This window comes from Mirounga leonina, unplaced genomic scaffold, assembly GCF_011800145.1.
Source record: "Mirounga leonina isolate KUSES-001 unplaced genomic scaffold, KU_Mleo_1.0 Mir_366, whole genome shotgun sequence".
In the NCBI taxonomy this organism is placed as follows: Eukaryota; Metazoa; Chordata; class Mammalia; order Carnivora; family Phocidae; genus Mirounga; species Mirounga leonina.
In genome coordinates, this window is record NW_023270709.1 from 27,751,043 (window position 1) to 27,764,109 (window position 13,067).

A 13,067-nucleotide genomic window follows, 5' to 3' on the forward strand; every position below is an offset into this window, starting at 1 on the left:
TTCGCTGAGCCCGTTGCTATTTGTATCTGCGGCTCTCTTCCTATGAGAGAGTGAGTAGGGGCTTCTAGTTTACAACGGGGTACAGTCGTTTCTCATTCAGAAGGGGATGATTGTTAGCTGGGAAGGGAACCCTAAGATGCCACCCCAAAAGAGGAGTGTAGGGGTCCAGGACAAACCGTCTCAAAATGGGCCACTTTGGTATGAAGGGTAGCAGAATATGCCACCCCAAAATATGCCTCTTTGGCATAAAGACTGCTTTTTGAGCAGATTATTTTTAAGAAACGCCAGACGCAGGAAAAATCTCTAAAATCAGAGTAGAACTCTCTTTCTTAAGGGACATGTTACATTTATAAAGATCTCCATCTGTAAGTGTCTCCCTCTCAGTACCAGAAAGAGAAGGATGATTAAATGATGATTAAATCAGTTTTGTCCATGGAGAAGGCCCGAACTTAATTCTGCATCACAGCCTTGTTTACCTTTTCCTGGTAACCCATACCCGGCTCCCTGTGCGCTCTCCTCCCACATCAACATCTTTTAGCGGAAGACGGTATTGTAGGCGGTGGCTTGGGCCTTTCCAGGGAGTTTTACTCACTTCTTCAGAGTATTTCTCATGTATACAGGACATATACAAGTTATTAAACGGCTGTTTGTTTTTCTCGTTAATCTGTCTTTTATTATGGGGGGAGGCTCACAGCACGTAGAAGGGTAGAGGGGAAATTATTTTTCCTCGTCTACACTGTTCTTTTCATTACATCAATATTTTATTTTATTTTTTTAAAGATTTATTTATTTATTTATTTGAGAGAGAGAATGAGATAGAGAGAGAGCATGAGAGGGGGGAGGGTCTGAGGGAGAAGCAGACTCCCCGCCGAGCAGGGAGCCCGATGCAGGACTCGATTCCGGGACTCCAGGATCATGACCTGAGCCGAAGGCAGTCGCTCAACCAACTGAGCCACCCAGGCGCCCCTACATCAATATTTTAAATGATGGTTGTATTACAGGTCCTAATTTGGCACTGCAGGTCCCATTATTTCTTTTCAAAAGTTTCTGATCTAGTTTCACAAGATTCCTTTTTTGTGTGTAAGTTTAGAATCATTGTAGTGGTTTGGAAAAAAATCCCTTTGAGCTTCTGATCATGATTGCATTAAGTATAAATTAATTAGAATACAATCAAAGCCCTACAAAAATCAAATACTTAAATTCAGAAACTTTGTGCTTCTAGTTGCTTTTAAGCCTTTTAATTTTAATGACTAAAAATTTTGTTTTTTGTTTTGTTTTTAAATTTTGGTTTATATATAATATTTACTACGGGTTAATTTTCTGCATACATTGAATTTTATTTGTAAAAAACAAATACAGGATCAGACTTTGAAATTCTTGACCCTAACATAATTTTGTAAACTCCTCTAACTAATGTCACCCATTATTCAATTGTTTTCAAAAGTTCTTAGTAGCCGAAACTCTACTTAGAAAAATTTCATTTTAGGGGTGCCTGGGTGGCTCAGTCGTTAAGCGTCTGCCTTCGGCTCAGGTCATGATCCCAGGGTCCTGGGATGGAGCCCGCAACGAGCCCCGCATCGAGCCCCGCATCGAGCCCAGCATCGGGCTCCCTGCTCAGCGGGAAGCCTGCTTCTCCCTCTCCCACTCCCCCCGCTTGTGTTCCCTCTTTTGCTGTCTCTCTGTCAAATAAATAAATAAATAATCTTTAAAAAAAAAGAAAGAAAACTTCATTTTAGATTGTCTCTCCTCTACCAATTGGGTTTGGGGCACTTGCTTATGTCTTCTAAATCTTTGCTCATCTGGAGTGGGATTAGGATAGTAACAATACTTACCTCATAGAGTTATTTTAAGAACTAACGGAGAGGCAACTGCGTGGCTCAGTTGGTTAAGCGTCCGACTCTTAATTTCACCTCAAATCATCATCTCAGGGTAGTGAGTTCAATTCCTACGTTGGGCTCTGTGCTGGGCGTGGAGCCTGCTTCGGATTCTCTGTCTCCCTCTACCCATTCCCCTCTCATGTCTCTCAAAAAAAAAAAAAAAAGAGATAATTTATATAATATACTGAGTATACAGAGTATGCTTCTATGTAATATAATAAGCAATTTTTATTTTTAGTACTAAATTTAAAATATTTTATATTTGTATTACTTTAAAATATTTTTACTTTGGGGCACCTGGGTGGCTCAGTCGTTGAGCGTCTGCCTTCGGCTCAAGTCATGATCCCAGAGCCCTGGGATCGAGCCCCGCATCGGGCTCCCTGCTCACTGGGAAGCCTGCTTCTCCCTCTCCCACTCCCCCTGCTTGTGTTCCTGCTCTCGCTATCTCTCTCTCTGTCAAATAAATAAATAAAATCTTAAAAAAATTTTTTTTACTTTAATAAACATGGACTTAAAACATATTCTACATTATATGTAAAATGCTAAATAATGAATATTTACTTTTGCTACATATTATATTATTAAGAGTCCACATTTATCTTAAATATGTATTAATAGTATGTAGGGGGAATATTTCCCTTCTAAGTTCTTTGGCTGATCTAATAATTGATATGAGACAGTTTAACATGAGTAAAACAAACAAACTTCATATGTAGGGAAGCCGCAAAAATATAAGACCCACACTGCACCCAGTTAATTGAGTCTTATATAACATTCTGAACTAAGGAAAAGGGTAAGGGTCTGGGAGAATAAGGGGAAAGAAAACCATTTACAGGCAGGAGAGAACTGTTTGGAAAATAAAGGTTACCTTGTTATGCAGATAACGTTGTTGGGTTAAAAGGTATCTCTGGTAATAGCTCTTTCCCGGTATAGGCCTCCTTTCCAATGTAAATTTAGGCAGTTGAAGGGGAAGTTAAGAGGGTTTCCTGAATCTGCTAAGTTTGACTGCCTTTAGCGCAAAATAATCCCTATACCGGGGGCACCTGGGTGGCTCAGTAGGTTAAGCATCTGCCTTCAGCTCAGGTCATGATCCTGGTGCTGGGACAAGCCCTGCATCAGGATCCCTGTGTGATCTCACTCTCTCTCAAATGAATAATATCTTAAAAAGATAATCCTCCTTATGCCAAAGAGACATATTTTGGGGTGACAAAATCTGCTCTCCTTCAATAGATTTTTAGGGACATTTATTTTTGGTCAAAATACATTTTTAATATTTATTACCCTAACAAAATGAACATCTGTTACTTTATTCTTCTGTGCAAATTTCTTATTTCTGTATGTACATCTTTATCATGTATTGTGTTTTGAAATAACTTCTAAACAGTATCCTAACAGCTAAAAATGTAAGTGAAGGATGATCACAGCAAAGGACTCATTGCTACTCCCTCTTTACAAAACCCCCTCCTGAAACATTACCACTACACCAGGAAAACTAATATTTTCATAGAAACAATCTAAACAGTAAGCACATGTAAAAGTCTGGAAGATGAGAGATTTATAAAAACCACAAAAAAACACACTGTCAGGGGAAAGGCATTGTTTGAGAGCCTCAGAAATTTGTCTTGGTTGGGTGATCCCTAATTCTCCACCCTGGGTGTTTGCCCTTGTCCAGAGTCCCTACCTTCCTCCAAAGCACCAGTGCCCCAGGTCACTGAAGCTGTTTCATTCTGCCACCAGGTAAGTACAATTCATTAGCATCTGTAGCATTTATTTAAATGTGAGATTGTTGATAGACTGGGGGAGCAAGCAGGAGGTAAACCAAATTAATAATGTCATCCAGAACAACCTTTTTCCAGACAAATTAATGTCATGAACTGAAAAGGCAATTTCAGCCTTTCAAACTGGTCTTTGCTCCTTGGACCGGTCTCATCCTCACGCTGCCTCCACTGGGTGATTGCTTTCAAGTTGCTCACTTAAAAACCCCTCTGTTTTCCGTCACGCTTTCCATCCTTGTTTAACTTTCAACTTCTTTTTTGGTTTTTATTTTATCATTTTAAAAAATATTTTATGTATTTATTTGAGAGAATGCACAGGCTCACAAACAGGGGGGAAGGGGAAGGGAGAAGAAGACCCCCCGCTCAGCGGGGAGCCCGACACCCACCCTGGGATCATGACCTGAGCCAAGGCAGACGTGTAACAGACTGGGCCGCCCAGGTGCTCTTTTTTGTTTTTATTTTGTACCACTTACCTATGTTATACGGTTTTTGTTATTATAAAATTAACACAATTTATTGACCATATTTTATGGGGTCGTCATTGAACTAATGTCAAGGAAGTTGCAAATATGAATAAAACCCACTCTCTAAGGGATTTTGTCAACTACTGGATAAGATGCACAATAAATCTAATTTGGGAAGACACTATTAGGTGGTTTCATGGAGTCTGCGGAGAGAGAAATTAATGGGAAGACCAACTCCAGAAAGAAAGCTTAAATACTGCTTCCATCTGGGTCAACCACACTTCAGTTTAAAAAAAATTTTTTCCCCATAAATCTTCTGCTACTAAAATTGAACTTTACGTCCTATGAAAATAGCTTCACAGTGTAAACTATGAAGTTCTAACTTGTTCTTCTGGATCTAATTGCAATTACAAATATCGGAATTTTTTTTATCAAGACTGTTCAAACTTTGTTACCTCCTTTAAAAAAAGTTTAAAATGTTTTTCTGATATGTAACTAATAATAGTACACACTTTATCCAGTGACATTGGAGTGAGAGTTGATAAACAAAAAAATTCAGTCAACAGGGAATCATAAGCAATGATGTATCACACTTGGGTATTTTACTTAAAACAAAAATGTATATTTATTTGTCAAATATTCGATTATGGGCTCATTGGTTTGATAAATCAAAACCACACCAATAATAAAATTTGAATAACAATTTAACAATGTAGTGGTTCTTGTGAGGAATACAAACAATGCAATAAACAAGTACTAGTAGTTTTCATCTGTTGGGGCGAAAAAACTTGTCCTTCCTTCCCTTCTAGGTTCTTTGGGTGGTCTAGTCATTAAGTTGACATAGAACAGAATAACAAGGGAAAAACATTTAATTTTGTTCATGCAGGAGCCCCACACAGACAGGAGAGGCTCCCCAACAGTCAGGGGCTCATCTAAATTTGAGGCTTGTATGTTATCGAAGGGAAGAAAGAAAGTTCACAGGAAGATGGGAAGGGCAAATGTTCGGCCAACAAGTGTTTGCCCAGCCTTGCGGAGACCGAGGAGACACAGGGAGGAATGTGAAGGAACCGGTCCGGCTGCCCCTCAGCTTACCACACCTGGCTCATACGCTTTGTACTTATCTCTGCGGATCGCTCACTTCCTGGACTGGACCTATTCAAATTCGTTTAGGCAGTTAAGGGGGGAGGTAAAAAGCTCTTCCTGAGTATTTTGAGCCCAGTTGTCTTCAGCTCAAAATAATCCACGTGTCAAAGTGGCTCATTCTAGGAGATTTGTACTGAACCCTGTCACGCCATCAACATCAATGATAAAAACAGCATATTTTCTTACTAAAAGAAAGAACTCACAGGCTTTCCTTGAGCTGTATAACTCTACTTGACATTTCTAGGTCTAAGAGAAATTGCTATTTAAAATTTACAAACTCAGATAATGCAGGTGACTTTTTAAGAGGGAACAACTGAACAGTCAGATTTACTGAAATCAGGATCTGGGTCCTCTGACATCATATGATCATAAATTAAAAAGACACGTTTTTAAAGGTAACATTTACCTCCTCTTTGTGATTGCTGTGGTCCCTTCAATTCTGTCTGTCTTGGCTTGTGATTGCAGTTCAGGTGTAACTATAGGACATATAAATATTTCAAGAGACTCAAAATAAATTTATTCCAACGGACTAAGAATGCCATAGAATCTGATTTTCATTAAGATATCCATGAGTAAGAAGTAAACATTAGCTGCCGTGTCCGTGGGTGGAGAGAAACAGAAGGCGCTCTCCAGCTGGTGACTTGGTGATGAGAAGGGTATGATGAAGGGGGTGAAAGGGGCAGCGGTGGAAATGGACAGCATCATGACTGGTTGGGTCCCCATAGAGTTAAGGTAAAAATCTGACTTACAATGTCCACCTTTCACAGTTGTTGCAAAAGCACATGATCTTCCTAACGCAATTCCATGTCATCTTTAGTGATTTCTGTGTATGTGGACAACTACGAAATGCATTCTCTGCCTGAGCCTATTTGAAACTTGGAACCTACCAATCTGTGTGACTAATGCAGGACCATTTAGTGGCATGAGTCCTACTCAGTGAGATTCAGTTGAATTAGGAGAAAAGGGAAGGTAGGCCAGTCATAGTGTTTCAGGACTTTCTTCTTATCTCAGCTTTCTGGTGCCCACTGTCCTCGGTCCCGCCACTCCGACGAATGAAGAGGGAGACCAGACAGAGTGGGGGGCAGCAAAGCAAAGTTTTATTAAGAGGATAGAATCAGCTCTCCACTTGGGGGAAGAATCCAAGAAAAATACCCCCCCGAGCAATGAGAGGAGTTTGCCTTTTGTGCAGTTTTAGCTGGGGTTCTTTCAAGGCAGATCATTCAGGATTTCTTCATGTCTTTGATCAGCCGGGGAAGTTTTCCAGCGAGGCTCTCTTCCCGAGCCCAGCCCCCTGGGGTTGTTTTCCTCTGTGGTTTTTCAGGGAGGCTGAGCAGGCACGATGCCGATCTTACCCCTGGGGCCTCTGGTCCTACTGTATGGCTCTCTGCCTGTCCCTCTCCCATCCGTCCCTGCCATATTCCCCCCTCTGAACAGGTAACTCCTAACTGCCATAAGGAACAGGGGTGATGACCGATCTATGGCTACTTCCTGCTGGGGAGGGGCGTCGACTGGTTCAGAAGTCTGTCCAGAGGCCCCGATAATAGGTAGGGGCTGTCTCCATCTGTGGCTGCATAGACAGGACCATTTGAAGCCTGATGGACTCTAAACGAGAAGACACAAATTGGATAAGGTCATTTAGAATACAAGGTCGTCAAAGAAGCAGAAGGAAGAGGACTAATACTGGGGCCATGAATGGCCATAGTCAGTCAGCGTAACAGCTGGGCCCGAAGGGAGGTCCACCAGGAGGAGAGGTCCTCTATTTGGGCCACCAGGTTACCTGATGAATCTGAATGAGTGACCACCTGACCCGTGTTGTTAATATAAAAGTAGCTTTCTTCCTGGAGGAGGGTGCAGGTACCCCCTGCGTGGGGGGTTAGGAGGTCCAGGGCCTGGGGATTTTGGAGGGCCATGCCCTCAAGGAGTTTCTTTGCTGTGTGCGTACTGCGAGTCTCTATACCCCAGGCTTGGTTTGGTTTACAGCCTGCGGCATGTGGCTGGACCCGGGGGCGTAGTCCGTGAGCGGAGCTAAGAAGGCTAAAGAGCATCGCCCTCTCCACTGCGGGGGTAAGGTAATGTATGCCCTTTTCCCACAACAGAAGAATAAACCGTCCTCTGCTCGGAGATTTAGGTGGAACCCATATTTAAAGAGAAGCTTTGGCGGGGAGGTAGAGGCAGCTCCTGACAATTTTTTCCATATTAGGGAAGCATCTAAACGGAGCCGCTCACCCACTGTGGAAGCAAGTGAGCTGGAAGGATAGATTTTAAGAAAGAATTCTTGGGATGAGAGGAGTAAACCTTTGGCCAATCCTAGTGTAGAAGAATGGCAGGACACCTGAGACCACCCTGCTGAACAGGAGTTGTTAGCGGAGGTACAAAAAGATGTCTTTTCCTTTGGGGGATACTGGGCTCGGAGGAAGAGGTGAGGTTTATCAGGATCTTTGTAGGAGCTGAGGGAGTTGAACAGGGAACTATTCCAGTGTTCCTCTATAGAGGTCGAAGTGACTTGGAAGGTGAAGTTGCATTGGGACGTGGAAAGATTTCCTACAAAGAACCCAGAGTTTGGAGTGTAAATGGAGTTTTCAAAGCAAATAGGGAATGTTGTTGAGGTACTGAGCTGGAGCCGATCCAACCAGGCAAGGTTTGGGGTATTGTTGGACCAAGGGACACTGGCTACTTTGGTTTCCATGTCCTTCTTCCAGGCTTTAAAGAATAGTTGCTCTATATTTTGAGTGGGGAATGAATTAATATAGGAGACAAAAGGGGTGACGGAGTAATTAGCCCGTAGCCAGACCGCAATAGGGGCGGGCACAGCAGTTCCTACTGAGTCATTCCCACATACCCAACAATCAGTCAAATTGAGGGGAGTGGCATTGAGTTGAACCCATCCTAGGGTCCCTGCAGATGAGTGGCAATGTAGAAGTTCGGGAAGAGAAAGAAGGAGAAAGAGAATAAATGCATTCGAAGGCATGTTTGATCAGGGGTTGAAGTACTTAGCTTGGTGTTGCTGGCTTTTCTGTTTTTCAAAGATGCATTTGAGCCCTTCCCAGGCTCGCAGTGGTATCTTGGTTTCCTGTTGTCTTGTTCCACTGGAAACCAGGGCTTGACCCTAGAATGGTAGATCCAGGCCTCGATCTCGGGTACCTTGACGGCCGTTGGGGTGGCTAAGATGACTGTGTGTGGGCCTTCTCAGACAGACTCTAGGGACAAAGATAAAGAGGGAAGAGTTTTCACAAGCACTTGGTCCCTGGGACGATACAGGGAAGGTTGGTTGTCTTGGAGCTGGGGGTTAAAAAGCTCCCGAAGAGCTTGCGGAGACCTTGCCAGAGGGATGACACTGTTTACCAAGTCAAAGACTCCCCTGTCACCAGCAGGTCATTTACATGGAAGGGTCTCCCATATAAGACCTTTCTGTGGGGGTGTTTCTAATCTGGAGTAAGGCAATAGGGAGTAGAGACACCTAATTTTGACTAGTTTCTTGTTTCTGAGATGCTTTTCTGAGGTGCTTTTAAATAACCTCATTAGTGCTTTCTCCCTTTCCCGAGGAATGGGGTGTCCAGGCACAGTGGGGGTGACAGTGAATTCCTCTGTCACCTGGGACTTACGGGAGGGGCTGTTATCACTTTGAAGGGACTGGGGGAGTCCAAACTGAGGGACGATTTCATTTACCACCTCTGTGGCCTTTTTGGTTCTGCAGGGGAAGACCTCCACCCAGTGTGTGCAGGGTATCTACCCAAACCCGGAGACTTTTGTACCCCTGTGCCTTAGGCATATGTGTGAAATCCACTTGCCAATCTTCCCCAAGCTCCCCACTCACTGTCTGCCTCTGGGGATCTGGGGATCAGAGTGCTCAAAAGGCCCTCTCTGCTTCTGGCTTTAGAGGGTATTGTTTCCGACAGGGGAAAGTTGTGGGGGTCTTTAAAGTGTGTGCGAATGGGCACTGCAGGTAAGGGCCGACCCACTTCTCCCTGAGTTGCCCAGACCTGGGGATAAACATCAGCCTCTATTAAGGGGAGGCAACTGCTAGTTTGTCCATCAATACGAGAGCTCCCAGACTGGCCATAATATCGCCACCTAAGAGAGGTGTGGGGCTCTCACAAGGAGTGAGAGAAAATTAGATCTCCCCAGGTGCATCCCAGCGAGCGAGAAAAAAATCTGATTCTGGGCTGTCCAGTGATGCCCTTGACAACAGCACTGAGTCTGGACAGCTGGCTCCGGGGTGGAGAGAGGAACCAGGAAGGTGCAAGGAAATTGACTGGCACTCCCTCTATCTCGGGAATTACCCGAGGCTCTGGGTTCCCAACGGCAAGCTGTTCTGCGGAGCCACCATGAAGAGCTCCAGGTCCCATCAGATCCTGTCGGGGTGCAGGTCATCTGAGCCCTGGCAGATGGAGACGCTTGAGGGCATTCAGATTTCCGGTCCTCCTCCACAAGTAAGACAGGGCTTGTGGGGCTTTGATTTTGGCTGTCCCCTTTGAGGACATTCTGGCTTCTGGTGCCCTGGGCGGCACAGACGTGGCATCTGGTACCAGAGCCTCAGGGCTTATAAGGTCGCAACTAGGGCCTCAGAATTCTTTCTTAGCCTCTTCTCTTATTCCTTACTCTCCTCTAGGTCCCGGTTGTAAAAGACCCAGTTACCAGCTCCTAAGAGCTCTTCTAAGCAGCTGACTTTTGCAGCTTTTTCCGAATATCCGGGGCTGACTGGATCACAGATTTGTCTTTGAGAATGATCTCAGCCTCAGGAGAATAGGGGGAGATAGCTGTATATTTAATGAGAGCCCCCCTCAACCCCTCTAAGAAGGCCGTCATGTTTTCCTCTCGAGTTTTTAAAGATTTTCTTTATTTATTTGAGAGAGAGAGTGAGAGAGAGCACGAGAGGGAAGAGGGTCAGAGGGAGAAGCAGACCCCCCGTTGAGCAGGGAGCCTGACGCGGGACTCGATCCCGGGACTCCAGGATCATGACCTGAGCCGAAGGCAGTCGCTTAACCGACTGAGCCACCCAGGCGCCTGAACCTTTGACCTTTTTAATCCCTCCAGAATGCAGGCCCAGAAGTGACCGAGGTACCAGTTTCTGAGGGGATCGTTAGGGTCCCAACTGGGGTCTTGGGAAGGGACAGCTTGGGCTCCAGTTGGGAAATGGAAGTCCCCCATGGGCCCACCCGTGCCCTGAAAATTAATCAGCTCTTCGTCCCTGTTCTCTCAGCGGTGGCCAGGACCCCGCATTTCTCCACCTCAGAGAGGGTTTGATTGAACAGGAGCATTACCTCCTTCCAGGTTAATTCAAACACATAAGTGAAATTTTGGAAGACGTCTATACATTTATCTGGGCTGTTGGAAAATCCCCAAGGCTCCCCTTCATCTCTGGTCTTGCAACGACAAGGGCAATGTACCTGAGCCACAGTGACAGGTCCCCTTGGTCCTCCTCCAGGTCCTACATATTCTTGCAAGAGATAGAGCCCCCGAGCATCAGCAGGGGGTCCTGGGTAGGGCGGGCAGGTAAGGGCGCCTGATCTGAAATCTGGATAAATTGGTGGAGACCCTAGGGAAGATGGAGCGAGGAGCGGGAAATCCTCTGCGGACGCCATCTGCCTGTCTGCCTTTGGTGTAGGTGTGGTCTTCTTGCGTTCCTGTCCCCCAGTGTCCGGCCATGAAAGAGAGCGGCCAGGAGGCTGGCCCAGGCCCTTATTTTCCCTTAAGGCCCAGAAACATTGCACATTGGGTACTTCTCCCCATTTCCCTCACGTTTGCAAAACCAGTCCAGTTGTAACAGGGTATTATAACCGATACGTCCCTCAGGCCGCCATGTCTCCTCCTCCCATTTGTACTGTGGCCATGCCTTGGAACAAAAGAAAGTAAGCTGCCTTTTCTTTAAGGTTTGTGGGTCAAACCGTTACAGTTATTCAGGAAGCAAAGGAGTACTGGCTTTGGTCAGGGGATTGCAATTGCCCGTCTCTAGGAAGAGCGGAAATGGCATCCCTTACCTCAGTTCCTCATAGTTGATCAGAAGGGCCTCTTCCCGATCCAGTGTCCTGGGGGCTTTGCGACCGGCAGGCAGGGCCGCTGTCTCTTCTGCGAGGCGCTAAGAGTCTCTCTTACCGGGCTCTACCCCCAGGGAGCGACCCTGCTTGTCCTGACTCTTATTCTCTTTGCATTTCCCAGCCACGGGCCTCGAAGGATCCTGGCTGTGACCCAGTAAGGCTCCTTTAGTGGCAGGTAGGTGTGCCAGAATTTTCCTGGCCCGTTGAAAGTTGGCATGATGGGCCTGATAAAATTGCTCTGTCTGACAGACCCGTTTTAAGTGGTTAACAAAGGCCAATTTCTGGAGGCACAGGGCGGGCTGCCGGGGAAGGGGGAAACAGCCAAGGTAGAGGTCCGTTCCCTTGCCCTTCTCAGCAACACCTACTCAGATGTGTTCCGGCCAGACAGGGTCCATCTTAGGATGGTCGCAGCTGAGCAGAGGGGCGTGCACCTTGCCAAGTGCAATAAAATGGTCCCCGTGTGTCCCGGAGGCAATCCCTCCTGATGTCCAGCGAGCCTGATCCATACGGTGTGAGGATCTAGTGTCCGTCACACAAAAACAACAAGCATGCTCAGTGGCTGGAGGGTCGCAGGTAGAACAGTGCTGGCGGAACCCCAATAAGGGAATTCAAGTTGTGTGGGGGGTGGGAGGCTACTTCTAACAAGTTCTGGGCCAGATCCCGGAGGAGGCCACGTGTCTAAGTGTTCTGTCCACCTGACAGGGTAACGGGTGAAGGGGTAGGACTCAGAGGTGCCACCACAGATGGAGGGCAGAGGCAGAAGGCTGTTCCTCACCGTAACGGGGAACTGTGGTTGCGATCCCTTGGAGGCCTCTGGCAAGAGGACGTCTGCGGGGACCTTCCCGGGGATTTTGCATTCCTTCCCCTTGAGGAGGGACCGGTGGGAGCCTACCACTCGAGACTTGAGGATGGCAGCCACGCTATGCACTCTGAGATGATGAGTGCCCATCATGTTGACTGTAACAGAGAGGAGAGACTCGGGGTCCACTACTCACGGTTAGAGGTCCTTGATGACGACCAGAGATCCTGGAGGAGCCCCCAAGAGTTTCAGGATTTTTTCTTACCCCAGCTTTCTGGTGCCCACGGTCCTCAGTCACGCCGCTCGGAGGAATGAAGAGGGAGACCAGACACAGAGTGGGGGGCAGCAAAGCAAAGTTTTAAGAGGATAGAATCAGCTCTTCACACGGAGAGGGGAGATCTGGGAGTAACCCCCTCCCACCCCCAGCAAGGACAGATTTTCTTTTATGCAGTTTTAGCTGGGGTTGTTGCAGCCCAGATCCTTCAAGATTTCTTCATGTCTTTGTCTGATTGGCCCCGGGGGAAGTTTTCTAGCAAGACTATCTTCCCCAGCCCGGCCCCCTGGGGTTGTTTTTCCTCCTTGGTATTCCGGGGAGGCCAGAGACTTGATAGGGATCTTACCCAGTGGCCTCAGGTCCTACTTGATTCCTCTTTGCCTGTCCCTCCCTCTATCTGTCCCTGCCATAATAGGATGCCAAGTTTGTGTTCCAGATGGACATTTGATCCTGCAGAGGAATCAAGGATACCCACATTTTGCTCACATGGGCTCATTAAAGCAAGTTTGTCTTTTCTTCTTGCAAGGTGACTTCAGTGTAGGGACTCTTGGGTCAAATGACAGATCTACAAATACCTTAGGCAAGCTTTTCTTTCTTCTTTACAGGGTTTGTCAGTATTCAACACCTTGCTATGCCAACAATGCGACTTAAAGGCACAGCTCTTTTTTTGATTAGGTGGGTGGCTCTGAAAAGAGCCTTT

The 13,067-nt window shown here is 46.1% G+C and overlaps 2 protein-coding genes across 7 annotated transcripts in view; one reads left to right on the top strand and one right to left on the bottom strand.

Annotated features, from left to right (window-relative positions):
• LOC117997523 (histone H2B type 1-C/E/F/G/I) overlaps positions 1-13,067 on the top strand; it is an 881,166-nt gene that overhangs the window by 839,220 nt on the left and 28,879 nt on the right. The window lies entirely within an intron of this gene.
• Positions 6,335-13,061, bottom strand: ERVMER34-1 (endogenous retrovirus group MER34 member 1, envelope). 6 transcript variants are annotated; one of them, XM_034985876.1, is made up of 3 exons: positions 12,359-13,061; positions 11,238-12,251; positions 6,335-8,456 (listed from the first exon to the last, which is right to left on the bottom strand). In XM_034985876.1, exon 3 carries the CDS (start codon positions 8,225-8,227, stop codon positions 7,211-7,213), a length of 1,017 nt encoding a protein of 338 aa, XP_034841767.1. In that variant the 5' UTR covers positions 8,228-8,456; positions 11,238-12,251; positions 12,359-13,061; the 3' UTR covers positions 6,335-7,210. The 6 variants fall into 6 exon arrangements, with proteins under 6 accessions (XP_034841767.1, XP_034841769.1, XP_034841768.1 ...); XM_034985878.1 differs by lacking the exon at positions 11,238-12,251; XM_034985877.1 differs by lacking the exon at positions 11,238-12,251 and having other exon boundaries at positions 12,290-13,061.

Excerpts from the sequence above, each read along its gene's own strand:
- ERVMER34-1 (XM_034985878.1), bottom strand. The coding sequence starts at position 8,227 with ATGCCTTCGAATGCATTTATTCTCTTTCTCCTTCTTTCTCTTCCCGAA.